We start from the raw sequence: 26957 nt of genomic DNA on the forward strand, positions 1-26957 counted from the left end.
GCAACCCGATTTCCCCATCCGCCCCTCTTTTCACTTTCCCTCTTCATTTTCACCTCCATGGCTCCATCCACGCAGTCCGATCCAGTTCGTCCCCCCAAATCTCGTTCCGGCCTGATTCCTCGCCGGAATCTCTTAGAAAGAGGGAAGATGAAGAAAATGGGAAGAAAATTGCACTTACCTGTTGAATGGCCCACCTCCGATCACCGCTATAGCCAGGTACCCTCCGATTTCTTTTTTTTTTCTAATTCAATTTTTTTTTGATTCTCCATTGCTCGGATCCGATTTTTATGGTGTGTGTGGGTGGTTAGCTATAGTGAGATTCGTGAGTCCCCTACAATCCACCCGTGACTGTTCGTGCGTTGATGTCCGACAATAATGGAGAGGAAATGGCGCGATATCGACGATATATCGTGCGATATCGACGATAATATCGGCCGATATTTGGATTTGGGATTTTTTGGTATCTTCCGGAGGTTATTGTGAGTATATCGTCTCACAGTGGTGCGATATCGATAATATTGGCCGATAGTATCGATATTTGAAACACTGGATTTATGTTATGGAAATCCTTCTTGTAGGATCCCAGGATTGGAACATGTGTCAGGAGCCGAGAATGGGTTACTACGGAGGCTGTTGCGGTCAGAACCGGCTATCAGGTTCCTTGTGAGTCCGGTCATCGAGTCCGGGGCATGACACATAGCCTTTCCTTGTGGAGCCTACATATTAAGTTGTTTTGGTCATTGTAACTTGCCATGAGACAAGGAGTACAATTCGGGTTGCTCTAGAGAAATATGATAATCCTCTTTAAATTAGCCATGCTCGTCCTCTTAATCTATTATAGTGGTCACTTAAACTTAGGCTGATGTTAATGACTACTAAATTCAACTTGCTGAACTTCTAAACAATGGGATTCATTGTATATCTTCAATGAGTTCAATCCTATCCAATTTGATAACCACTGAAAATAGTAGTCATGTATAAGGCACATCTCGAAAACTGTCTAGTGGTACTGGTACCTGCTATACTCAATCTGACTAAAGATAAACTATCCAAGTTGGCATTGGCTTTCAAAATAAGGCAAAATGACTCTTAGTTGGGTATCTAAAGCCAGAGCTAAAAGCAGCCATGATCCTATCTTGTAATGAACTCGTTGATTGTAATCAACCTGCTAGATAGACTATTAGATGGCTTTTGATAGTAAACCGCCTGTTTAATAGTCTTTACATTTCGCCTGTGGGAGTTTTGTGCTTTCATTGCCAGTCCCCATCCCAGGTAAAGGGGGGGGTTGCAACAGGTTGGCAGCAGGTGTCAAACTTATGCTATAACTTTCATAATGAAACTGAAAAACATGACATTCCAAACCCTTGATGGAGTGGAATGGCAAAACGGGATTGTACATGAAACTTTAAGGGGAAATTCAGTCATTTATTGGTTAACACAGTCTTCCACTGCTCTTAATGCGAGCTTCCTGTCGCGTCATCAGCAGTGCTACTAGCAACCAGATGATCCTGAGCAGGGAGAATTTTAACAATTAGTCATGCCAAATGCTAAGGTAGACTTCGAAAGTACCCTCAAATGGGCTTTTGCTTGAATCTCTTCATGGGGAACTTCACTCAACTTGCCTTAATGTGTTTTCGGAATGTCCGGATGTTTTCAATCATTCAAAAAAGCCAAAGTTGGATTGCAATGTGGCATCGTTAGATAAGATCATCATAATTATCATCATCGCCATCTAAACCTTATCCCAATTAATTGGAGTCGTTTACATGATGTACACACTCTTCCCTGCTAAAATGTGCAGATAGCCTAACAGTACAACCACATTGACTTTTCATGGTCAATCATTGTGCAGGCTGTATTTACATTTCTCAGCTTTAGCTCTGTTTTGCCTGGTTGGCACTAGCTGCTGCTTTGGCTGCACAGGAACAACCAAATGCCCTCATGTTTAGGCATTTTTTCCTCAATGGGTTGGCACAAGAAGCCTTTCCAGTTGCTGGCTGGTAGAGATAGCTGTTTATTTTGTACTTTCAAAGGTTTTACATGGATTTAATTGCTTTTTTTTTTTTTAAACTTTGTAATTACTACAAGCATCTTCTGAAATCTAATCTGTGCTTAGTTTTTTTTTTTTCGTTTTTTTTTTCTTGGAGGTGGATCACAATATAATCTGAGGTTTGGCTTGTGGTTAGGGCTTATTGGTACTGCCCTGGTCCCTAACATAAGCTCAGGAAAACGATAGTCGATCATTTATGATATCTGTTCTAATGATTGGTTTCCCTATTGTCCCAAGACTCCCAACCGTTTTAGTATCTCAAAATGAACTTTTAGGTTTGTGTAAATTTCTAAGCGTGATGTGGGTGTGACTTCGTTCTTTCTTTCTTTCTTTTGTTTTCATAGAACTAAATCATTTTTCCATGTACTAAATGAATACAAGCATCTGTATGTTCTTCTCTCTGTTTTTTTTTTTTTGGGTGCTCATTTATATGCTATTCTTATTGAACTAAATGTTAAGCATGCCACGCTTGCAATCATGGAATAAAAGTTTTGATATGAATAAAAGTCAGTGCAGTTAGCTTTGAACTGACATTTTCTTCTTTTCTGTTATGAAGATACTGCTTCAATATTACCTTGAGCGACAGTGTTTGCTGAAGTGTGTCAGGCAAATTCTCCTGCATGCCTGTAAGTCCTTTTTGATGACACGGATGATATTGTAGTTTTTTTTCCTATGTAATAATGGAGAACCTGTCTTATCTTATCCCTTTCCAAAATTTTGCCACCGCAGATATTGTGGTTTTTCTTTTTTTCCTATGTAAAAATGGAGAATCTGTCTTATCTTATCCATTTCCAATTTTTTTCCACCACATCTTGCTTCTTCTTCCTTGATATATATATATAGTTTGAAACTAACACTACCAGGGATTGACCCCTGGATCACACACACTACACTGTCCCTACCAGCTCATCTAATGAGCGGGAGATTGGTAGTGAAATATTATCCATCTAAGTTAATAAGATATAATAGAAATCAATTTCTTTAGTGGATTATACTGCTTATTGAGGCTATGGTATTGATCCTGCCATTTATGTTTTTCTTCATCTTTCGGCCTTATGTTATCACTAGTAGTTAAATTGGACAATATCCAATGGACTTCAAGTTGAGGATGGAAGATGTTGTTCAGTTAGTTTGGAAGATTTTTTTAAGGCTTATTATGGATTTGGATGATTGGAAGAAAGTGTGAAGGTTTTGTAGAAGGTAGTAGGCGATGCTTTTGGGAGATTAGTGTTGCAATTTCTTCTGTTATCATAGACTTATCTAGGGTTGTCTTTGACACCATCCGTTGGTCGTTTAAGGAGACATTGACAGGTTTCTAGGAGTTTGATGTTTCAGGTCCTAAGTTCCTGTGCAGTCTGCCTGCTTGGACACAAAATCATGAAATTGAAGAACCTTTTCAAATCCTAGATTTTTTTAGGTTGTTCGTTTGGTGGACATAAACATAATCAATGGGATACGTTGGACTTTTGGATTCAACTTTTCTTCTGATTTTGCAAATATTGCTGTCAATTGGTCGGTGAATTTTTTCATAGATCCACATTTAGATCCTTTTGTTGATTCATTTGCATATCCATCTAGATCCTTCTGCTGATCAAATCCATCTCATAGATCCATCCATGTATCCTTCTAATCTTGCTGTAGATCCATGAGGAGATGCATCTGGGGATTCCTTGGTCAACTTGTCCGATGATCCATAGCAGATTGATGTGAATATTCATCCATTGATGCTTCTTCAGAGACAGCTCACTCTTAGTGGTCTTGAAAACTATTTTCTTCCCATTGTCCACAGTTGTATGGGTATTATATTTCCTACTGTGAGCCACTTTCCTGCGAATTGTCATGGTCGCCCCAACAATACATGTATCAACCTTCTTCATTGAAATCATCCTTCAAAAGAACAAAAAAGGAACCACACCATAGTGTAGATAATCAGAGTAATGCTTTCCCAGCAATTAGTTAACTAGGCACTGAAGCAACTTGGTATACCTGGTCTTCCACCTTCAATTTCAGGTTATCTACCAATACTTTGGTGCTACATTCAGGTTATTCCCACTATCAATGATCACATTGCAGATCTTTTCTTTATAATCCACTCATATACACAAGATGTTAGTGCTTGCATAATCTTCTTTTTCCTATCTTCGAACACTGTCATAGCATGACACATCTCTAAGCTGCGCCAAGTCAATGCATCGAGCTTATATCTGTTGTTCTTCCTTTTTCTTCTTGTTCACCACTCCTTTCTCTACCTCTTCTTCCACCTTTTCGCAAAATTGTAAAATCTTTGAAGGGCACACTACTACAAAGTGTTCGATTTCCCTGCATTTAAAGCAAAGTGTGGCACAGCTATCTTGTCTTGAATGGCCTGTTGAGTGTTGACATACCATTTTCAATCATTGTGGTGGATAGTAGGGGCAGCGTCTATGCTTCTGTCCGATTTTGTTACTGTCACATTAGTTGTGCTTCAAGTCTCATGTGGTATACTAGATGAGGTCAGCGACGGTGTATACCCCTGCTTGGGATTCATGTGCTGCGTTGGTCTGTCCAGGCGACGACGGAAATTCCTGATTTTGCATGCAAATCGGTGAATTGAAGATTGCCGAGCTTTGCTTGAATTTTCAGCATCAATTGCAATTTCCCAATGCTATAGTCATGACCCGTCATTATCTCATTTTGATTCTAGATGTGAAAGCCTGTTCGGGAGTGGGAGATGAATTGATGATCACTTTAGAGAACATCACAAAGAATCATCAGGTCATGAAACTCTTCGTATAACTCTTCAGATATGGTTTCTTATTAGTCAACTAGAAGGTACTTTTCACACTTCTCTTTCATCTTCTCCCGATTTTCTATAGTAGGTTTCTCTGCCTGCTAAAGAAATCTTCTAGATGTAGCCACTACAATGCTGATTCCTTCAGTTTCAACTTTGCAGTTTGCTCGCCAAACTTTTTTCCTCTTCCGTTATAGCATATCAGCCAAAGTGATCCTCTATTGTCACCAACCATACTTGTAAAGTGTGCATGTTGCACTTTCTAAAGATGTCTGGAACCTCTACTCGCTTTTGAACCACCTTAGACCTTCCAGAATCCCCTATGTTCTTGCCCAAATGATCTTGAGGTATAGTTGTACGAAGCGTGAGGAGAACTAGCAACAGATTCGAGTTCGGGAGTGGGAAGGCACCTGTTTGGCTGTTTCATCATGTAGACAAGTAGAAATGGGTAGCAAGCTGGAGTTGGTGAGGCACCTGGTTTGAAAGATACTGCAACTAAGTTCTGAAGAGTAAGGCAACTACTTATCCTTGAGGAGAAGAATCACATCAACCAAATTGATCAATTTGGTTCTTTTCATTTTTCTGGTATACTTCCTTTGTTTCTATAATATGCCAATGGCTGTTCTTTCAAGGGTGGAGCAAGTCCAGAGGAACTTGCTGACATAAAGAAATGAACTAGGCTTCAAATTTCAACTAATGGATTGGAAAGAGGTGCAAAGACCAATGAAGGAAGGTGGCGTAGGTGTGGGAAAAACAGAGAAATTGGGCCCTTCTGAGTTAGTGGTGGAGATTCGAGGAGTCGAAGGCTCTACGGAGGGAGTTATATCATGGATATATGGGGAAGCTGAGGGGGGTTGGTTAGTCATGCTGGGTCAAGTGTGTGGAAAGAAATCAGCAAAGTGGGAAGATGATTAAGAGTGCTGAACTAGGGTTTATCTTGCAAAGTTGGTTGTGAATTTTAGAAAGTATGCCCTTCCTTATTAGTAAAGCTATTGTTATCTGTTTATGGAAAGATACTTTGACTGATGACTTTCCCTTCTCTGAATTTTTTTCAAAGCCTCCTCTCCATTTTTTACTAGGGGTAAGGCATGTGTGATGCACGTCGAGACATGAAGGGAGGGAGTTTCCGGAGTGAAAGATAGAAAAAGTGGAGAGAGAGGTTGGGAAACCGGCGGGCTACATGCAGGTGCATGATGCATGAAGAGAGAGAATGAGGGAAGGGCTCAACAGTGGATAACCCATCCCAACTTATCCCAATTCTATGCCCTTTTGAGCTATAGATTTTCTTTTTTGGGCGAATGTCTTGAGATGAGATGGTGCAACATATGTATGGAGTGGTTGTCATGCGGCCATCAAGGTAGGCCTAGGAAGTCTCTTGCATGGGCTCTTAATAGATGCCTTCCATGCAGGCTACATGTAAAGAGTAGAGTTAATGCCTGCTACTTGCACATATGTATTTTAAAGTACAAAATGCCCTTAGAAAAACCAAACTGACACCTAATTGCAGGGGTCGAATTTGCCGAGCATAATATTCAACTACATTTTCAATTTCCAAAATACCCCTACTTCCGTTTAAAATGTCTTACTATGTCCTTTGAATGTTAAGCATTCTCCTCCCCGGGGAAAATAATTGCGAGGGTAAATTTGTCTTCCATCACTAGATACCTCAATGTGTTGTGAGTAAAGAACCAAAGATATAAGGGGCTTAAAAAAAGACACATTGAGGGATAATATCAAATTAAAGAGAACTACGCCCCCAAAAAATAAATCTCAACCTAGAGAGATGGAAATTTCCCCAACAATAAAAGGTTCCCAAGAGGAACAACCTATAGAGAGATGACCCCTTTGAGCTCAAGGTGATCTAGTGCCCATTCCAAGTTCTTTTCAAAGAACCTATACAGTTGCTTTATATTAGAAAATCCTTTGATTCCTCTCTTTCCAAATGCCCCATAAAAAGCCAAGGGGAACAATGTCAAAGAAATCACCCCTCTTGGAGTGAAATGGCATCTGTCACATCCGAGAAGAATTGCATAGATGGACTTGTTGGGCATCCAAGAGATTCCCAGAAATGTAAAGAAATGACTTCATCGGTCCCTTGCTACCTCAAGATGAAGGAAAAGATGACTAAGAGACTCTTTTGCCTTTTTAGCACGTGATACACCTATTAGGGATTGAGATATTCCTCTTTTTTAGGTTGTGAAGTGTGTGGATCTTGTTAAAGTGTTTCAAATAAAAGTTTGCATCCGCAGAAGAAAAGAAGAATACCACATCTTGGCGATCAGGGAAGAATGCTAACTCCTTGTTATCACCTAAGAAAAGATGTGAAAGAGAGCCTGTCAGTTTTGATGAACACCACCCCTTTTTATCGTCATTTTCCGGGTTAATTTTCAAAGAGTATAACTTCTCCGTGAACCTGTTAAAGGAAGAGATCTCTTCACTCTCAAATTTGCACTCTAAATAACAAATCCTCTATTGAGCTCATAACAATCATTCACCTTTGCCTCTTTACAAACGGACAAGGCACATAGATTGGAAAAGGATTTTGCTAGAGAAATTTCAAATATCCACACATCCTCCCAAAACCTCCCCCCCCCCCCGCCTGGCGAGGGATATCTTTTTTCAACTTGATTGACAATAGCGTCCCCAAATGAAGAAACTGAGGTCATCTCCCTACATGAAGTGAAGATACTTTCATAGAGAGAACTTTCTACACAACTTCCTTGCAAGCCGCCACATTGGCACATAACTCTGCCTTTGTGGTTCTTTACTTGATCAATGAATTCAATCTCTTAAGCCTTGTTGGCAAGAAGCTAAGGCTTTTGGTAACAATAAAAAAAGGCGGAGAGTGGATTTCCATGTCCACTCCCTAGTGCTCAAGAAATAGCCCACTGGAGACCTATTGATGAGGACAAAGAAAGAAGCTGAAGAAATAAATGGCCGACAACTCTCTAGTGCTTGAGATATTAGCACGCCGGAGTCCCATTGATAAGGGCAACAAGAAGCCGAAGAAATTCATGCCTTCCGCATGTCTTCAAAGCCCATCCTTTGAAGTGAGTAAAACAAAAAATCCAGATTTACTTGATCATAAGCTTTTTACTTGATTTCTTTCGTAAACAATTGCACTCATTGTACTGTGGAATCCCATCAAAAGTTGTCTCCCTTCCACAAATGCACCTTCAGACAACGAAATAATATGGCTTGTGGCCTTCCTAAGCTAGAGGGAGGGAAGGAGGGAGGGAAAGGCATTTGGCAGGAATCTTTTAAGGTCCTCTAACTAAGTTTGTTTGGTATGAAGTCGAGATGGCAACACTGACTTTTGGGAACTAACATGATGAACACTGCATTAAGGCATCCTTCAAAAAAAGAAAAAAGAAAAAAGAAAAAAACACTGCATTAAGGCTTTTACTTAGAATGACACTATCTTGAAAATCCTTGATGAAAGTGATGATGACATCCGAGCACCAGTCAGAGTATACCAGATGAGGATGAGAGCTCCCGTTTCTTTATGGTTAGGTGATGCATACATGGGGCCTTGTGGACCCAATTCAAGTGCCTAGCCCGTTGAAGATTCCACATGCATGATTATGCATCTTTGAAGGCCCCCCTATACTGGGAAGATGAATGTGGGTTACTTGGTTGGACCATTTGTACGGTTGGATATCAATCGGGGACCATTCTAACCGTCGGATCATTGTCATTGGACATCTTGATCATGAATCCCACAGGCCACGAAATAGTTTAGTTTATTTATTTTGTTTGTGTTTTGATATATATATTTTTTTGTTTTGTTGGTTTAGCTTATATTTTTGTTGAGATAGGGATTAGGGAGTTATGACCAAATTTTATTTCATTGAGCGTCTTTATGTGAGAATTTTTATCTAATAGCATTTTTTTTTTTGTTTGTTTGTTTGTTGTAAAAAGTCTTTTTTGAGACTATAAAAGGCTTGTACGTCCCCACCATAGTCATTATTGCATATGAAATCAAAAAATTCTCTTTCTCTTTGCTTTGAGATGAAGCAAAATCTCCTATGATTGGAGTGGTGTGAAGCCATAGAATGATTCCATCTTATCTCTCTCTTATTTTCTTCTTTCAAGGTAATATCCACACTTTTCTTTTCTTCTCTCTCTCTCTCTCTCTCTCTCTCTCTCTCTCTACTTTCCTCAAGCTCTCTCAATCCTTCCCTACTCCTTTATTTTCCCTAAAACCAATCCCCAATCTCCCACAAAACCCATCTAAACCTAGGCCTACTTACACCGCACCACCGTACGGACCTCCACACGTGACCGTACGACCATATGGACAAGACCATACAACCAATCCATCTCCTCTCTATTTCCCCCCTTGATCTTTGCTCTTTTCTCTCTAAAATCCATCGCCCCAAGTCTAAAACCATCAAGTCCAATCCTAGAACCTAGATTTCCCAAAACCTTAATCCCAAATCGTCCTGAATTTCAAAACCCTAATTCCCAAATTCTAAGCCCTCTAGTCCTAACCCTAATCCCTAAAACCTCAAGCCCTAATTCCCAAATCTAAAATCCCCAAATCCCAAAACCCTAGTCTTAAACCCTTTAACAAACTAAGAGATTCCCTTTAGAATTAGATCAATTCCTATGCTAGATGGAAGTCCTACCTTCCATAGGTCCTATCTAATCATGTTTTATAAGATCTAACTGACGGGTTATGATTTAGTCTTGAATCTAAGCATAGTTAAATACTTGAATTCATTAAGCTTGTCATTGATTAGTATTATTTTGTGCTTTAAATTATTCTTGTTAATCCGTTAATGATCTCATTGCATCATTCTAGGTTAGGTCATCCGTCCTGCATCAGAAAGCCATAACGTTTTTTTTTTTTGGATGACACGATATCCCCACCCCTTTTGAGGGGGGACTATTCCCTCCGGATGCACGCAATCACTTGTAACCCATAAAGTTGTGTTTGATTATACTCCAATACTCTTGTAAGAAAGCTGTGGAGAAGCCGTTTGCGCCCTCTTCTTCTTGTCTAAAGAGGAGAAGGTAATCAATTGTTATGAAGTTCTCGACTATGTCGTCGCTTGGAATATCAAGCTTCATATGGACTTTTCTGAAAGTGAATTATGCCGATTCAAAGAGCTCATGAAGATGTTCTGCAAAGTTATCACTTATCATTGATCCATTAGCAGAGGATCGGAAAGATGAAGCATTTGGCGAATGGTAAATTCTCTATAAAGTCAATAATGGAAATCTTTATGTCTGAGGTCGTTGTAGGTGCCATATGTTAAGGTTTGATAGGCTCCTTTCATGTCGAGAGTGCAATCATCCACGTATTCATAAAAAAGGGGGAAAAACATGCAAGCATTTGTATGAATCGCAGCAACAAACTAAATCCTTACAATGGAGAATTTGAAGAAACACCAAGTGCAAACAAAGAATGAAAAAGAAAACAAGCAAGCATTCACAATCCAAAAAAAATTGTTGTTGGAATGTCGGTCTGTTCCATCAGAAAAGGTCGTATTGTAGAAAATGCTCTCTTATGTCACATTAGGGGGACTATGGTAGGAAAGAAATAGGAGAGTATTCGAAGGCAAATCAAGGGCAGTCAAATACATCATGCGAAGTGTCCTTTATGATTGTAAGATGGACTCTTCTAGGCTTGAGCCTAGTGGCGACTTGTATGAGGATGTTTTCTGTGAATGGAGAGCAGCCCTGATCGGTACTCCTAATGGGGGACTATACCAATTTTCAAATTGTTGTCTGTGGGGTTTTCGTGCCTATTGTTTCTGTTGTTGCTTTTTTTTTTTATTAGCCAATTGTCTCATTTTTCAAGTAAGTGATGGGAGTCTCTCAGTATTGGTGTGTTACTATTCTTGTTTCCCCTTTCGTTTGGTTAATATAAATTTTCCATTATTGGAAAAATTGCTTCTAATTCCCGGTTTTCCTTGCTGCAACTTTGTTGAACCATTCTACTCAATTGCACAATTCCCTGAGGTGTAGTTATCCTAATTGGTACTTAGGAGAAACCTCGTGAAATTCCTCTTCCGGGTTAACCCTTGCTTTACCATCTTGTTGTTTCAATTTCTCCAAATCATTAGATGCCTTGGGTGCTCTTTTTCTAGTTCAAGAATCAACAAATCCTTTCAATCTTGAAGAGACCGAAGTTGGTTGGATTCCCACAACAAATCATATGTATCCAGTTCCTGACAGTAATACTTGCCACTGCAAGTAGATATTTGTCCAAGAATCCAGAACTGCTGGAGGAAAAAGGAAAACGATTTTTAACTATTATTAATATTGTTAATGTTATTGTTGACTTGTTATTATTTTTACCTGCAAGTATTGTTAATAAACTTTATTTATTCATTTTTATACTTGTATGATGGGTTTTGAAGGTTTTTGTTTCGGTCCATAGATCTTTAATTTTTTGGAAGGTGCGATTCTGTAAAAGATTGGTTTTAGGAGTTGAGTCTTGGGAGTGGGGTTTGAAATCTTGGGCTTTATGGAATATTAGAAGAAAAAAGATGCTGTAGCCTTCTCTATGGGATTTGAAGGATTGGTTTAAGAAAATTAGGGTTTCCAAGCAATTGAGAACAACGGGTTTCAAAGGAAAAAAAAAGGACAACGTGATTTCAGAAGCCCAAGGGGCGTTCGTCGTTGGTAGGCAGATCGTTAATTTTTCCTTATTGGCCAATGAATGCATTGACTCTTGTCATAGAAAAGGTGAGGAAGGACTAGTATGTAAACTTGATGTTGAAAAAGCTTATGATCACGTTGATTGGTCTTTTTTAGACTATATGTTGGGCAAGTTAGGTTGTGGACCTAAATGGCGATTTTGGATACAAACTTGTGTTAGATATGTTAAATTCTCCATTCTGGTCAATGGATCACCGAAAGTGTTTTTTTTTTTTTTTTGGCGTCTTCTCGCGTCCTGCGTCAAGGTGATCCTTTGTCTACGTTTCTATTCATTACAATAATGAAAGCCCTTAGTAGAATGATAGACAAAGGAACTTAGGTTGGTCTGGTCAAAGGCTTTGGGGTGGATAACATGAACTTTCATATCTCCCTTGTTCAATATGTGGATGATACTCTTCCGTTGTGCAAGGCGGACTTCTTGGCGGAAAATCTTCTCCCCATTATGGTAAGTTTTGAGGCGGTTTTTGGTTTGAGGGTCAACATTGACAAGAGCGAGATGTTAGGGGTGGGCATATCCAAAGAGAAAGTTCGGGAATTTGCAAAGGCACTTGGTTGTAGGGAAGCTTCTTTTCCAACAATGTACTTGTGATTACCATTATGCATAGGAGAGACGAGGAAGGGATTTCTTATGGGAAGGGTCAGGTGAGAAACATAAATTTCGTCTCATGAAATGGGATGAAGTGTGCAAACCAACGGATCAACGAGGAGCGGGAATCTTGAAATTAGAAGAAATGAATTTAACTTTGTTGGGGAAATGGAGATTTAGGATCGAGGGAGAAGCGAAATGGAGGGAGGTTGTAGCAAGAAAATATGGTGTTGAGGAAGGGTGGTGGTGGACTAAAGCTTCATCTTTGTATCGATCCTCTTCTTTATGGAAGTTGGTCGCTACACTTAAAGAAAAATTGTGGGAGGGAATTGCCTTTCAATTGGGGGATGGTAGGAGAGTTAGATTTTGGGAGGACAAGTGGGTGGAAGAGGAGTGGTTGGGTGATAGGTTTCCATGTTTAGCAGGTTAGCTAGGGAAGAGGGTGAGAAGGTATTTAATTGTTACTCAGTTAGGGGTGCGGAGCTAACATGGGCCCCTATCCTCAAAAGAAACCTATCGGAAGGAGAGTTCGAAGACTTTGTTCAATTGCTTAAGGTTTTAGAAAAGGTTTCTCCAGTCCCAACAGAGATGGATTCCTTAAGGTGGTTAAAGGACAAGTCATTCTTAGTCAGATCCTTTCATTGATTTTTGTGTGCAATCGGGGAAAACCAACGGGTATCCTCAACGGCCTTTCTGTGGCAGTATGGCGCTCCTTTGAAGGTAGCGCAGCCTTTGGATGGCTAATAGGTAGGAACAAAGTTCTAACAATAGACAATTTGCGCAAAAGACAAATGATCCTTCCGAACGTATGCTTGTTGTGCTGCAAAGATGCAGAATCTGTCGATCACTTATTCATTCATTGTGCTTTTGTAAGGGAGGTATGTGAGAGTTTCTTACAAATCTTCGGGGTTCAATGGGTGTTTCCAATCAAGATAGAGGAACTTCTAATAGCTTGGCATGGTAGAGGGGTAGGGAAAGAAGGGAAAAGAATGTGGTGCATAAGCTTCCTTGCTGCACTCTGGGCACTATGGTGGGAAAGGAATGATTGATGCTTTAGGGAATGGAGTGATGCAAATTTTCAGTTGGGCTATTCTTAATGTGAATGAGTGGTTGGAAGCTTAGTTTTCCTTAGGGGGGAGTTCCCTTGTACATTTGTTTATATTGTATTTCAGGCTATTCTTAATGTGAATGAGTGGTTGGAAGCTTAGTTTTCCTTAGGGGGGCGTTCCCTTGTACATTTGTTTATATTGTATTTTTTAGGCTTCGGCCTTTTTTCAATGAAATCTCATCATTGTTCAAAAAAGAAAAAGAAAAAAAAGAATAGAAAAAAGAAAAAAAAGAAAAGAAAAAGGACTAGAAGTGAAATAGGTAATAGCTAAAAATACCAAGAATGAGGACACACTTGTTTGCAAATTTGACCGCTAAACTCACCCTTAATAACCTCTTCTGTAATTTCAAGAACAAAAGGGGAAAACTCTAGGGTTTTTAATCAGCGGTCACTGGTCTGTACAATTGCTCCTTATATAGAGGTGTTCCTAAATATCTAAAGCTGATGACTATTCCAAATATCCATGGTAACTTGCTAACCATATTAGCCAAGCAAACCTAACAAATAAAAGACCAAATCAAGTAAAAAAGAATTATGCACGTGAGCCATTGGGCCCAGTCATATGGTCCATTGGATTGAATTGTATGGCCTAATCGGTTGAACTGTGTAGCCCACATGATCTAGACTGTCTGATTAGCTCACATGATTTGCTCCTTACGATCGCCCCACATGATCATAGGCCCCATTTGTAAAATGTGCAGGCATGGGGTCCACAATATAATCGAACCACCTGCAGTGTCTACCACCTGATTGGATAGAGGTACATGTAATTGGCCCTATTTTGCCGTTCGTGTGTTTCAGTGGGGCCACAGATTGGACATTGAATAAGGCCCATTGGATATATTTTCAGGGACTGATTATCTGCTGGATAGGCTGTGAGCCTTAGCATTTGATCATTGGTCACAGATCATTATGGTTATGGTCCTGGATGCATCAAATGGCCCCAAAAACCTTGTACAAGGTATTGATGACAATGGCGATGACGATGGTGATGATATGACATATTGTGGTACACATTGATTGTGTTAATTTCGTATAATATCATATTTATCAATGTTATGACTGAAATATACATTATACATCTAAAAGTTTTACCCTGACCAACTTACGATCACATGCCTATTGTACAAAACCTTCAATTTCTTATCTTTCCCTGAAAGGCTGTGTTTGTGAAATATGATCATGAACTGAACCTGTTCATGTCATTGTACCTTTGTCATTCTGTCTTTGCGCTGTCCCACATAAAATTCTTGATTCCAACTTTTTGAATGGATTGGTTGTGCCATCATTATGGTCAAATACTCGTATGTAAGCAATACTGATTGAACATTGGTTGAGCAAATTGTACCATGATGGGACTTTTGTCCGTATGTACTTGGTCTTTACATGCTGTTTTGCAATTTTTAAAATAAGAATTGTTGCCCCTTTTCTGGTTTGCATGTTATGTGATGGATATTGTTACCTCTTTGCTCCATACACCATGGAAGTATATTTCTTTTGGCTGTGGAAGGGAGCTCTTCTAGAATCTAATTATCTCAGTTAATGCTTGCAGTTTGATTCCATTGCTGATGGTGGAGTAAAGGGTTATTTTTGCTCCTTTAGGATTGTGGACTTTTTATCTCATTGGCTTCACTTGAACACATTCCTCATAGCCTTCAAACATCTCTGTTAGACTTTAGTATCTAGCTAAACAGAAACTGACCCTTGAGATGCAAAAGTTGCTCACCATTTAACCACCTGAGCTATGGCTTGTGTGCTTGAGGCTCCCAACATTGCTTGTGCGTTGCACTTTGGGTCTCTCTTGCATGATTTTCTCTGAAATATAAGTACTTTGATAGTTTGTAACCTCTCAGAGAACACAAGCTTCACATCAAGTTGGAAACTTCCAGCAATTTTCCTAGTAACTGGATAGAGAACGGAAAAAGCTTTGCTGACCCTATGTTGCATTTTAGTTGTGTTATCTTCCTCTTTGGTTTAGGTGCAAATATTTCAGAATGTGCGATCTTTTAGATTGCTTGTTGCTGTCATCCTTGTTAAGTTTTTATCTTTTCATTTTCAACATACCAAATGGTACATCCTATTTTCTTTCAACAGATGAGCTATGTTAAGGTTCAATTGCTGACAAAAATGATCTCAACGTAGTTGGAGAGGGTGGCGTTTGTAGACAGAATGGTGGTTACATAAGTACTGTTGGACGTCCGTGTATTTGATGGCTATGTTTGTTGAGGTTCCAAACATCGGAGCTGACCAGTATGGACCTTGCTCACTTTTGGAATAAAGTGACACTGTAAATGTTTTTCAGTGGACCACTCATGAACTTCTAGTAGGTTGCTTGACTTCAATATTTATGATACTTGAACTGTCTGGTTCCCCTATGGATTTCCGCTTCCATCAGGAAATGATGCATAAATTGGAGCGCTTGTCCAGTTTTATTGTTCAGTGGGGGGCTTCCAACCTTAGCCTTTCTTTTTGTGGATGCTAGTTGTTCCTTTTGTGAAATATGTTGCCGAATACCTCCCTCTCTCTCTGTTTTTTTTTTGGTTGTCTTTTGAAAAAATTCTTGTTTGTTACCATCCAAATTTTTGGTCTCAATGCTTTCTATTATACTGCCTACAAAACTTGCATATTCATCCGTAAAAATTTACTGACATAGGATTTGCTTCCTTTGTAGACACCTTTCTTCTTAAAGACATTAGTTGAATTTGTGTCTTATATTGTTGCATGAACATTTAAGTTAATGTAGAAGACTGATATTATACTATTATTGAGGTTGTGGTTTTATCTAAACACTGTTAAAGCTAATACTTCTTCTTCTTTTTTTGCAGTATATATTGGAAATGAATCTCTTGAAGGCAATTCAACCGAAGAAGAGGTGTTGCAGTTAGTTAATGATGGACTGGAAAGGAACTTATTGTCTGTTCTCCAGGACCTTCTTTCGTCCAAGCATCCAGAACATATGGTATGTTTGCTTAGGAAGATACTTGATGTTTGACGAAGGTGACCGTAGTGATTGACAAAGAGGTTTTGGCTATTGTGTTTGTTCCATTCAATTGCCATTCTTCTCATTTATATAACAGTATTAGGTCTGTTTTGGTGTTTTAACCTTTTATGCATGTTATGAGGAACATTTTGCAGGAAGTTGACCTTGCCATTTTGTGGGCGGAGGAGATTTTGATCGAAGTTAATTTGCTATTGGATATTCTATTTCTTGTTTATTATGAGACCTTTTGCACTTGCAAGGGTGAGCAATGGAAAAGGTTATGCTCGCTTTTCAAGGTGATTTATTTTCTTTTGGTAACTGTTAGCTTTAATCTGGTAGATATCTCTCTCTGAAGCAGGTCTAATTTAACATTTCCACCCTCAACTATTCCCAATTTCAGGGAATGTTGTCTAATTCTTTAAGCATTGAAAGGCTGGCCATATCAATTGAAGCGACAAGTTCTTTATACTATGCCAAAGTTCAGCTACTTCTTATTCTTATCGAGACCCTGGACCTGGACAATCTTCTCCGAATGGTTCACGATGAAGTGCCATTCAGGTTTTCATCAGATTCTTGGGTTCTCTTTCTTTCATTCGATTCTCAGTGTTTTGGCTGAAGAGTTTCTGAACTGTGTTCAATATAGCTATATTTACCTCATTCTTTTGTTTGGATATTCATGTTACTGTTCACTTGGTGCATTGCTCATCAGGCAAGGTCATTCTACATTTTCCTTGGCGGATTTCCAAGAGATGGATGCTATAGTTTCAAGTTTCAATGCTTTGGAAACAGCAGAAGCAGGGCCTTTGATTCTTGCATGGGCAGTTTTCCTTTGTCTAATTTCATCTCTCCCAGAGAAACAAGATTGCAGTACTCTAGTGGTATGTGTTTTACATGAACTGTTGATTTTTCTAATAGTCAGCTTGATGGCATGTTCCTTCTATGATGTGAACTGTGCATTGCTTTCAGGAGATCGATCACATAGCTTATGTTCGCCAGGCCTTTGAAGCTACACCACTAAGTTATTTCCTTGAGATTCTTTACAACGATGTTTTGAGGGATTCAGATGTAAGCGAAACTCAATTATGAAAGCTAGGTGAAATTACTTTTCTTGTCTTTAGGAGTTTTGGCTTTCTCAATCATTTATTGCTTCATTTAACAGGCTAATCACTTTATTAATGCAGATTTAGTATTTAATGGTTTTTAACGACTCATTTTGGTAAGGTTTTCTTTGAGAAAAAGTTTTTTTGGGGGGGGGGGGGGGGAGGGTGTATGGATTCCATGAACGAAGTGCTGTTAGGGAAGTGGATGTGGCAGTTTGCTATTCAGGAAGGAAGACTCTTGGTATGGGATGTGTGACGGGGTTTGTGTGTTACAGAGTCATTGCGATACAGAGCGTCCAAATTGTGGAATGCTATCTTCACGGTGGCCCCCAAGTTCAGAGGAGTGTCCTTTTCTGTGGATGATGGTAGTTGCATTCATTCTTGGGAGGATTCGTGGTTAGGCAAAGCCCGTTAAAGGAGGTGTTCCTGAGGTTAGACAATCTTACGCTAGACAGGAACGTCTTTGTAGCTCGCTGCTATTACTGGATCGGTGGTGAGGTGGTGTGGTCTCTCTCGTGTCAAAGGGGCCTCTGGGATGAGGAAGTGGCCAATCTCACTAGCCTTTTCAATAACCTCAAATTCATGGTTCCCAGGGCAAGTGTAAAAGACGTGGTGTGTTCATATTTTGGGAAGGTTTTTGGTTTGGTCATTCTATAGTTTGCTTAGTGAGCTTGAATTGGTCAACCGCCACAATTATTGGTTTTGGAAGTATGAAGCCCCCTCAAAGGTTGCATCTGTCATTTGGTTAATGCGAAGAAAGTAGGTGCTCACCGTTGACCATCTCATTAAGACATCCATGGTGGTCCCCAACATATGCGTTGTGTATGAGTGATGCCAAATCAGTGGATCATTTGTTCCTCCATTGTCCATTTGCAAGGAAGATTTGGAAAAGCCTTTTAGCTACCCTTAACACTTAATGGGTGGTGCTGGGATCTATTCCAGACTTCCTGGTGGCATGGTGGCAAAAAGGGGAAGATGGTTTGGCGGTGATGGCTGCCTTATGCGTTATCAGGTGAGAGGAACAACCACTGTTTTGAGAACATGTCCGGGTCTGTGGGGAAGGTTGTTAGAAAGACTCTCTTGGGTTGTTGAGTGGGTGTCTGGTTTCGCAATATGGACTCGTGTTCTCATTGCCTTTTGGGCTTGTAATCGCTCTGTATTGTTTTCTGTCTTAGCTTCCCAAGGTGGCTTCTTAATAAAATTCGTTACCTTTCAAAAAAAAGAAAAAGAAGACAAATCTTATCTCAAATATCAGACTAGATTAGCAAAAGCCTGTAATTTTCTAACGAAAGACTTGTTGAATATGGTTTAACTGAGGAAACGGTCCGTGATAGAGTGGAATGGCAGAGCAAGATTCGTGTGGTCCACCCCAATTAGTTGGGATAAGACTTGGATGGCGACAATGATGATTTGATGTTTATTAACTTGTGACTTCATTTTCCATTTATCTATTTTTATATGTATAGATGTTGGGTTTGCGGTTCCTGACCTTTGATTGTCACTTCCTACTGGCCTTATTAGCTTGCTGTGTTGTTCCTATTTTATGCATGGGACAACATTTGAAGCGTCCACTTTGCGAAGGGCAATCTCATTGTTATTGTTTTGGGTTTGTTAGAGATTGTTGTTTTTGACCCTTTGAATAAATACTTTTCTTCCTGTTCTTCTTCTTCATCTTCTTCTTTGATTGATTACAAGGAGTAAGCAATATTGGACAGTTTTATTGGTTAAGCAATAGAGGACAATATAGTGCCTTATTTTGTTTTCTTTTTTGGCTTGCTTGGGTTTTGAAAAGCATCATTTGTCAGAATGCCATTATTCATGCATGACATGAAAACTGTAACTGTTGTAGACTGAGAAATATATTGAATTTGACATAAGATGTGTTGAAGTTTGAGTATTTTCCTCAGTCCTTTGGCATGTGCTCTTGCAGAGCCACATTGCTGGTTATCGAAGTGTTCTCAGAACATTTATTTCTGCATTTATTGCGTCGTATGAGATTACCCACCAGGTACCATAATTTTTTTACCAGCTAAATTCTGTTGGACAAACTAATGTATTTATTGCTTGCTCATACTCCTTTGATCGCATGACAGCTGGAAGGGAATACCTTTGAGCAGATACTGGATATCCTTTGTATGATCTACCGTGGAGAGGTTTGAATGCCTAACAGTTTTCTAATTGTAATACAGGTCCATGTGAATTTTATTAATTTTTGTGCTGCTCATGACTTGTTACTGGAGGTTGGTTTCATTGTATGTTGCAGGAGTCACTTTGCATGCAATTTTGGGACAAAAATAGTTTTGTCGACGGTCCAATTCGTTGTCTCCTTTGCTCCTTGGAGAGCGAATTCCCATTTCGAACAGTTGAACTCGTTCGCTTATTGTCTGCTCTTTGTGAAGGAACTTGGCCTGCAGAATGTGTGTATGTTCCCTTTCTGTTCTCTTTTTCATTTATGCGGCCTTTTCTGTCTTATTTTGTTTTCTTTGTCATGTCATTTTTTTAAATCCTTGTAAGTGATTAGTTGAACTAATTTTGTGTTAATTTTCTTTCAACCCATAAATATGTTATACATTTGTGGCTGTTTGGTTTTGGATTGGAATTTGTTCTTTAATATCAATTTGGAAACTGCATGAGTTTCTATGGAGCCTCTTATGTAATCTTGAAGCCTCATGTCTGTTGTTTTGAATGCCTTCAGATGCATGAAGATTTGTGCTAGCAACTATTCTCGAAGTTAAGAAATGCGGTTATGAAGCTTTTTATGTAGTAATAAAAAATTCATACCATGTATTTAAGGTCAACTAATGGTGATTGCATTGAGGTGAGAGTACTCATCCTCGAACTAGTCTCTTGCAATCGGCTTGGGTGCCAAACCTGTAGAGAATGAGACACATAGTGCTGGTGCTGGCAGGCTTAACTCGGTTCGATCTCAGCTTCAGGACACACGGCATAATGGGGGCAGAGGAGAGGAAGAGATTGCGACACGTGTTGTCACCTATGCAGAGCTTGTGATGCATGCCTTAGTTATGAAAGGTGCTGGCGACTCCTATGACAAGTTGACAACACGTAAAAGGAGAGAAGGTGGTTTGACTTGGGGTTAATATAAGGACATCATTTGGCAACATCGGGCATTACTTCCCTCTTATGCTTGAATCTCTCACATGTGTTGGAGGGACAATTACTCCCACACGGGCCATAAGTTATCACACGTGGGAGGTTTTTCCATCCTTTTATTTATTTATTTATTTTTAATAAAGGAACCGGGAGACTCTTCGATAGTTGTAGTTAGCCAAAGCGGAGTTTCACAAAGGGGAGGTGGGTGTTGAAGTGATAAAGTCCCTTGATATACATTTATACACTACACTCTGACAGCTTAAGCTTTTGGAGTAAATGGTTGTTTGACAGGGTATCGAAGCGGAAGGTCCTATGTTCGAATCTCGAGAGCAGCAAATATGCCTCGCTAATATATTATTCTCCCACGGGGGGTCAGGAAAATCAGGTCCGGCCCAGGGACCAGGAAATTAAGCCCGACCTATTTATGGTGTGAGTGTCCCTCCACCTTCGTCAATATGTTCCCGTGCGGAGTTCCCACCTCGCACGTGCGGGGGGGTGTTGAAGTGATAAAGTCCCTTGATATACATTTATACACTACACTCTGATAGCTTAAGCTTTTGGAGTAAATGGTTGTTTGACAGTGGGACCCACCATGGAGTTCGAAGCTCGGGGTCAGATGACTCTAGCATACAATGACAGGAGAACAGTGGAATTTGGAACTATAGTGGAAGTGTCAAGTGTCCTCATTGTTGAAAATAACTGAGAAACGAGAACTATGGAAGATGATTCATTAGGAGATCAACATATAGTGTCAGTTGGATTTGCATACAACTTTTTAGAGGAGGCAGTGATAATTAGTGCTCTTTGGGCTACCATCATGAGAGAGGAAGACTACAGTTTGTATCAACGTGAGTCAGATCCGTTGCGGGAAGAACAACTTGGGTTTACAGGGGAACATACACTGTTAGAAGAGCTATTGCGATGGTCTAAGGATGTTCTGGAAAGAGTGAGAGGTCCGTTGGACTATCGTTTAGGGCTTGGGTGAAGATGCTTAAGCGTTACTTCAATTTGTTTGAGGTAGGGGAGCTTTCCATCAACAGGAGAGTCAAGTGATGAAGCCTAGGAACTCTGTAAGAGGATTGAGGGAACTACTAAGCTTGGAATGCTCAACTAAGTACAACACCACATGTAAGGCCAACGAGGGAAAGAGGGTCAAAGGCAATAGAACGGTTGATCAATGATTATTCTCTCATGTAATATTAGTGGTTGGGGTTGTAAGGTTAAAAGGGCTCAAATTCGGAAGATATGTAAATAATATAAGGCGGATATTGTTGCATTGCCGGAATCAAAGATGTAGTCGGCATTTTCAAATTCAGTCTGGGGGATTAAAAGCAAAGATTGCGTTACTTTGGATGTTGTGGTATCAACTGGTGGTTTCGTTGTTGCATGGAATTCTGCGTTATGTGCTAATGAAGACAAGGACGTTGGTATTTTTTCAAAATTTGTTTTGTGAGAAGTCTCCTTCTGTTTTTGTTGGTTTTTTTCCCCAGCACTTTATGGGTCTTCTATTGCTAGGCAGCGAGAATTTTTGTGGAAGGATCTCTCTAAAGTTAGACAAAACTGGAATTTGTCGTGGGTTGTTAGAGGTGCTTTCAATGTTATTAGATTTTCACATGAGAAATCACAAGGGGGGCATATAGTCCGTAGTATGCAAGGTTTTACTGATTGGGTGGATTCACATGATTTAGTAGATTTTCTAGTGGGGGGAGCTAAATTCACTTGGTCAAATCGTCGAAAGAATTCCACTTTATCCCGATTAGACATTTTTTTGGTTTCTATGGAATGGATTGAAAAATTCTTTCTTGTATGTTAAAAAGGTCTTCCGGGAACGGTATTGGATCACGACGCTATTTTTCTTGAGGTAGCTGAGAGGATTGGGGTCCAAAACCTTTTTAAGTTTGAAATAGCTTGGATGGAGGTGATTGGCTTTAACCATATGCTTATCGAGTGGTGGTTTTCTTTCACGGTCATTGGCTTTGTCGGATTTATGTTAAGCAGAAAACTGAAGATATTGGAAGAAAAGATTAAAATATGGAAGGAAGAGTTCTTGGGGCTCGTGAGGCAAAGTTCAACATATTATTGAAGGAAATTAATAAATTAAATGTGAGAGAGGAAGTAGGTTAGTTGATGACCGAAGATTGTGAGAAGAGAGATGATTTAAATATGAAGTACTCCAATTTGTATTAAAGAAGAGATCAGGTGGAGACAAAGATCAAGAGCTCTGTGGTTAAAAGTGGGTGATAAGAATAGTTGTTTCTTCCATAGTATAGCTTGTGCAAGGGCTTGGGGTAGCAAAATTAGTAGCATAATAGTGGAAGGGAAAAGAACATTGGAAAAGGGAGAGATTTGCGAATCAATAGTTAATTTCTATAAGTATTTGTTATCTTGTGAAAAGTGGAAGAGACGACTTTTAGATAATTTGGAGTTTCCTCATCTTTCAGCGGAAGAGGCGACTCATCTTGAAAGTCTGATCTTTGAAGAAAAAGTTAAGGCGACTCTCAATTTGATGTGTGGAGATAAGACCCTAGGTCTTGACGGTTTTTTGATGATGTTTTTTTTTTTAAAAAAAAATAAAATAAAATAAAAAATTTAATTTTTAATTTAAAGTTTTGGCAGATGGTTAAAGGGGATGTGATGGTGTTCGTCTTTGAGTTCTTTGAGCGAAGCTTTCTTTCCACTGACCTTGGGGATTCTTTTATAGCTCTCGTTCCCAAAATTGAAGGTGTGTAATAGATAAAAGACTTCGGGCCTATAAGTCTAATTGGAGGTCTATATGAAGTTGTAGCCAAGGTTTTTGCTTTGAGATTTCGTGGAGGGCTCTTTAAAGTGACTTTGGAGAATCAAGGGGTTTTTGTGATGGGCAGATAGGTTTTGAATTGTGTTCTTATTGCTCATGAATACATCGACACTAGGCACCGGGAAGGCAAGGGAGGAAGAGTTTGTAAGCTTGACATTGAAAATGCCTACGATCATGTGGATTGGGAGTTTCTTGACTACATGCTTGGCGGGATGAGTTTCGGCCAGAAATGGAGAGGGTGGATGCGTTCTTGTGTTTTGCCTGCTATCTTCTCAACTTGTTGAATGACTTTCCTAAAGGCTTCTTTAAGGCTTCTGGGGGTATTAAGCATGGTGACTCGCTATCTCCTTACCACTTTGTAGTAGTTGGAGAGGCTCTTAGTAAGATGATGCATGAAGGGGAGGAGGCGGGCTTAATTAGTGGCTTCAAAGTGTTAGAGATGGGAATGCAAATTAGTCACCTTTAATATGCCGACAATACTATTTTATTTTGTGACGCGGATGCGACTTTAGTGGATAATCTTCGGAAGATTATGGTTTGCCTTGAAGCAGTTTCAGTGTTAATCATCAATGTTGCTAAAATTTAATTGTCAGGAATATATCTGGAGAAAGAGGAGTTGGTGCATTTAGCTACGTTGTTAGGATGCGAAGAAGGGTTTTTTTTTTTTCCTTTTACATATCTGGGGATGCCTTTATGTATTGGGAGGTTGACCGAACATTTATGGGATAAAGTTATTGAGAGTGTTGAAAGGAAGTTGTCTAGCTAAAAACACTGATATTTGTCTTTGGGAGGTTGTTTAACTCTCGTCAAAGCTGCTTTTTTTTTTTCCCCTTCTTATATGCTGATTTATATTATGTCGTTGTTTAAATGTCCAAAATAGGTGCCGGATAGGTTGGAAAAGTTGTGAAGGGATTTTCTTTGGAAAGAGATAGAGGAAAAAATCGTTGCACCTCCTCAGTTGGAAGGAGCTTTATAAGCTAGTCCATGAAGGTGGAGGATTTGGGAACGATGAATTTAGTGCTTCCTGGTAAATGGTTGTTGAGATTTGGGTATGAAGAGGGAAAAGACTATTGAGGGAGTTGATTGAAAGGAAAAGACTGCATTTAGCACTTCTTGCTAAATGTTTGTGGAGATTTGGGGAGTGAAGAGTTCTCTTTATCGATCTTCTAGCATTTGGAAAGCAGGGGCAGTGAAGAGTTCTTCGCTTTATCGAGCTTCTAGCATTTGGAAAGCGGTTGTGTTAATTGATCTTTTGTTTCGCAGAGGGCTATCCTTTTTGCTCGGATCCGGTAATGTTATTTGGTTCTTGGTGGTCATTTGTTGTGGTGATAGGCTGCTTTAAGAAGATTTTCCTAGGGTGGCTTGCCTTGTGGTGGATAAGATGTATTACCGTGGATCGATGTTATACTATTAGCAGTGTAGTAGTGTTGTGGGCTACCCCTTACTGTAGAGATTTGAAGGATGACGAGATTGAGGAGCTTGTGCGTTTATTAGATCGGTTGAATTGTGTTGCTCCATTGCCTCATGAGGATGATTCGGTGATGTGGCATGCTCCTAGTTCTGGTTGTTTGTCAGATCCTTCTTTAGTTTGATTTGTGAGCCTCCTCTCGTCCATCCTGTTCACTTCCCTTTTTGCTTTCCGTCATATGGAGCCCCCCTATAGTTGTGGCTTTAGTTCGTTTAATGGGAAGGAAGAGAGTGCTAATTATTGACAACCTTCAAAGGAGAGCCCCTATTCTTCCGAACATCTGTTTGATGTGCTTGGTGGATACAGAGTCAATCGATCATTTGTTTATTCATTGCCCTTATGTGCTCCATGTTTGGAAGCATTTTTTCTTTTTGGTTCATATAAATTTGGTGATGCTGTTGTCCGTTGTGGATCTTCTGTGGGCCTAGCATTGGGGAGGGGTGGGGAAAGCTGAGAAAGTGGTGTGGAGAATATTTATCATGGCTATTTTTTAGGTGATTTGGGGGGCTCGGAGTGGCCGCTGCTTCTAGAATAGGGAATCTTCAGTGGAGGAAAGTATTCATAAAGTCAAGCATAGTGTTATGGGCTGGGCTTCTTATGTAAAGACTGTTAATTCTATCAATCTCGCGCTCATTTTGAGTTGTAGAGTTGGGTTGTATTCTTTTCTCACCTTTGGTGGGCTTCTTAACAAAATTGTTCTCTTTCTCTCTCTCTCTCTTCAAAAAAAAAAAAAGAAAAGCTAAGCCAATGACTACTATGCTTTCCATAATGCTCATTAGGACCATTGATCTTCCATCTGGTTAATCTAGACATGCAATGTAGTTTAAATCATCAATCCCATCAGTTGGATGGTCCAACTCCTTTATCGTGACTCTTGGATGGGCCTGATCTCTGATAAGCTAACTCGTGTGGTTTGGATGCATTAATTCCCTCCATATTTAAAAGAACTCGACCTCGAGTAGCAGTATCGAGAGGGAAGTTCTGACAATTGCTTCATTATAGTGATTCTTTTTCCTGGCTGCTGCGCACTGTTGGTGGGCACTTCATTTACATGGCACTTCTAATCTGGAGCACAATCTTTAATTCCACTTGCATTCGCAAACACAATTTATTCCTTGACAGTCTCGTCTTCTTCACGAATGGTGAGGCTTTCTTTTCTTCGTGCTGTTTTTGTTGCATTATATGATTTCTTCTTGTTCACCATGTCCTTTGCTAGCTGGTTGCATGTCATCATGCCACCACCTATGTAGTCCTTTGTTGTCTTGGTAACAGTCTTCATCCTGTTGTCCTTTCGTGGAGGATCTTCCTTCATCGGGTGGGTAGTGATCTCCATTCCATCACACAAAAAGTTGTCGGTGTCGATGTTGGTGAACTCTAAATACTCCACAGGATGATCATACATCCAATCAATTTCGACCAAGTAGGAGCTGACGAGCTCTAATTGGGATGGCGGCACATCATACCTACTCAGTGTATTATCATCCTGGTAAGTCGCTAGGGAATTGATGGGTCACCCCCATTGTGTCGACAGTTATCCTGGTGATCTGATGAGGCTGTCGGTACTTCTCCACTCATAGCTAGAACTGATCAGCTGGATTCTGTGAACCAATGTTAAGGCTACTGCCATTGTCGATGATGGCCTTGATGGGCTTTCCTTCACGTGTACTTTGAGTTGGGGAAAGCATTACTGTGCAAACGATTCTCAGTTTTTTCTCCTTATTGTCTCAATTTGCTTCGTCATCAATGAAAGGCGCCTTTGTCTTCAACATTGTCAACTTTCCTCCTTCAGTTCCTTATTCATCTCATCAGTCATGTTTTCATTTTTTGTCGTTGCCTAGAGAAGTTCATCATAGTAGTTGAGGTTCTTGGTATGACATAATACTGGAGGATGTCCTTTACCTTCAAACTTACAAAAAATAAAATAAAAAATCCCATAAGCTTTCTTTGAGGTCTCTCCTATTTCATGAGTGGTCTTAGGGCTAATAGTGCATATAGCCCTTTCTCTGCCTTGTTGGGGATCATAGGCGACCATTGGGATTCCTTTGAGCATAGTGCAACAATGTGAGGGATAGCTACTCATAGTGGGATGGGAAGTTGAATAGTCCCCGAGTAGGGAAGCTCTACATCTAGTGATAATGCTTTTGTTATGTGCCCACACTTTTTTACCATATGGTAATCTTTGTTTATACTGTTCAACCAAACAGTTATGAACACATGTTGGAAGCTCACCTTCAGTGCATTGGAATATTGGGCCAGTTGCAGCTTGGTTGTCTTAAACAGTTGGCATCGGATGGTTCAACTGATTGAACTGTTGC

General features: G+C 39.8%; 1 protein-coding gene across 3 annotated transcripts in view; it reads left to right on the forward strand.

Annotated features, from left to right (window-relative positions):
* The window catches only part of LOC131243494 (uncharacterized), a 141743-nt gene that overhangs the window by 40002 nt on the left and 74784 nt on the right, over positions 1 to 26957 (forward strand). For 2 of the 3 annotated variants that reach the window (XM_058242884.1, XM_058242885.1), the window contains exons 4-12: positions 2607 to 2676; positions 16012 to 16145; positions 16322 to 16462; positions 16567 to 16724; positions 16876 to 17044; positions 17133 to 17231; positions 19197 to 19274; positions 19360 to 19419; positions 19530 to 19687. In XM_058242884.1, coding sequence (XP_058098867.1) covers positions 2607 to 2676; positions 16012 to 16145; positions 16322 to 16462; positions 16567 to 16724; positions 16876 to 17044; positions 17133 to 17231; positions 19197 to 19274; positions 19360 to 19419; positions 19530 to 19687 — 1067 coding nt within the window. Of the gene's footprint in view, positions 1 to 2606; positions 2677 to 14089; positions 14196 to 16011; positions 16146 to 16321; positions 16463 to 16566; positions 16725 to 16875; positions 17045 to 17132; positions 17232 to 19196; positions 19275 to 19359; positions 19420 to 19529; positions 19688 to 26957 lie in introns of those variants that run through there. The other variant, XM_058242886.1, reaches the window with a different exon arrangement.

The sequence above is a fragment of the Magnolia sinica genome, chromosome 4, assembly GCF_029962835.1.
Source record: "Magnolia sinica isolate HGM2019 chromosome 4, MsV1, whole genome shotgun sequence".
Lineage (NCBI taxonomy): Eukaryota > Viridiplantae > Streptophyta > Magnoliopsida > Magnoliales > Magnoliaceae > Magnolia > Magnolia sinica.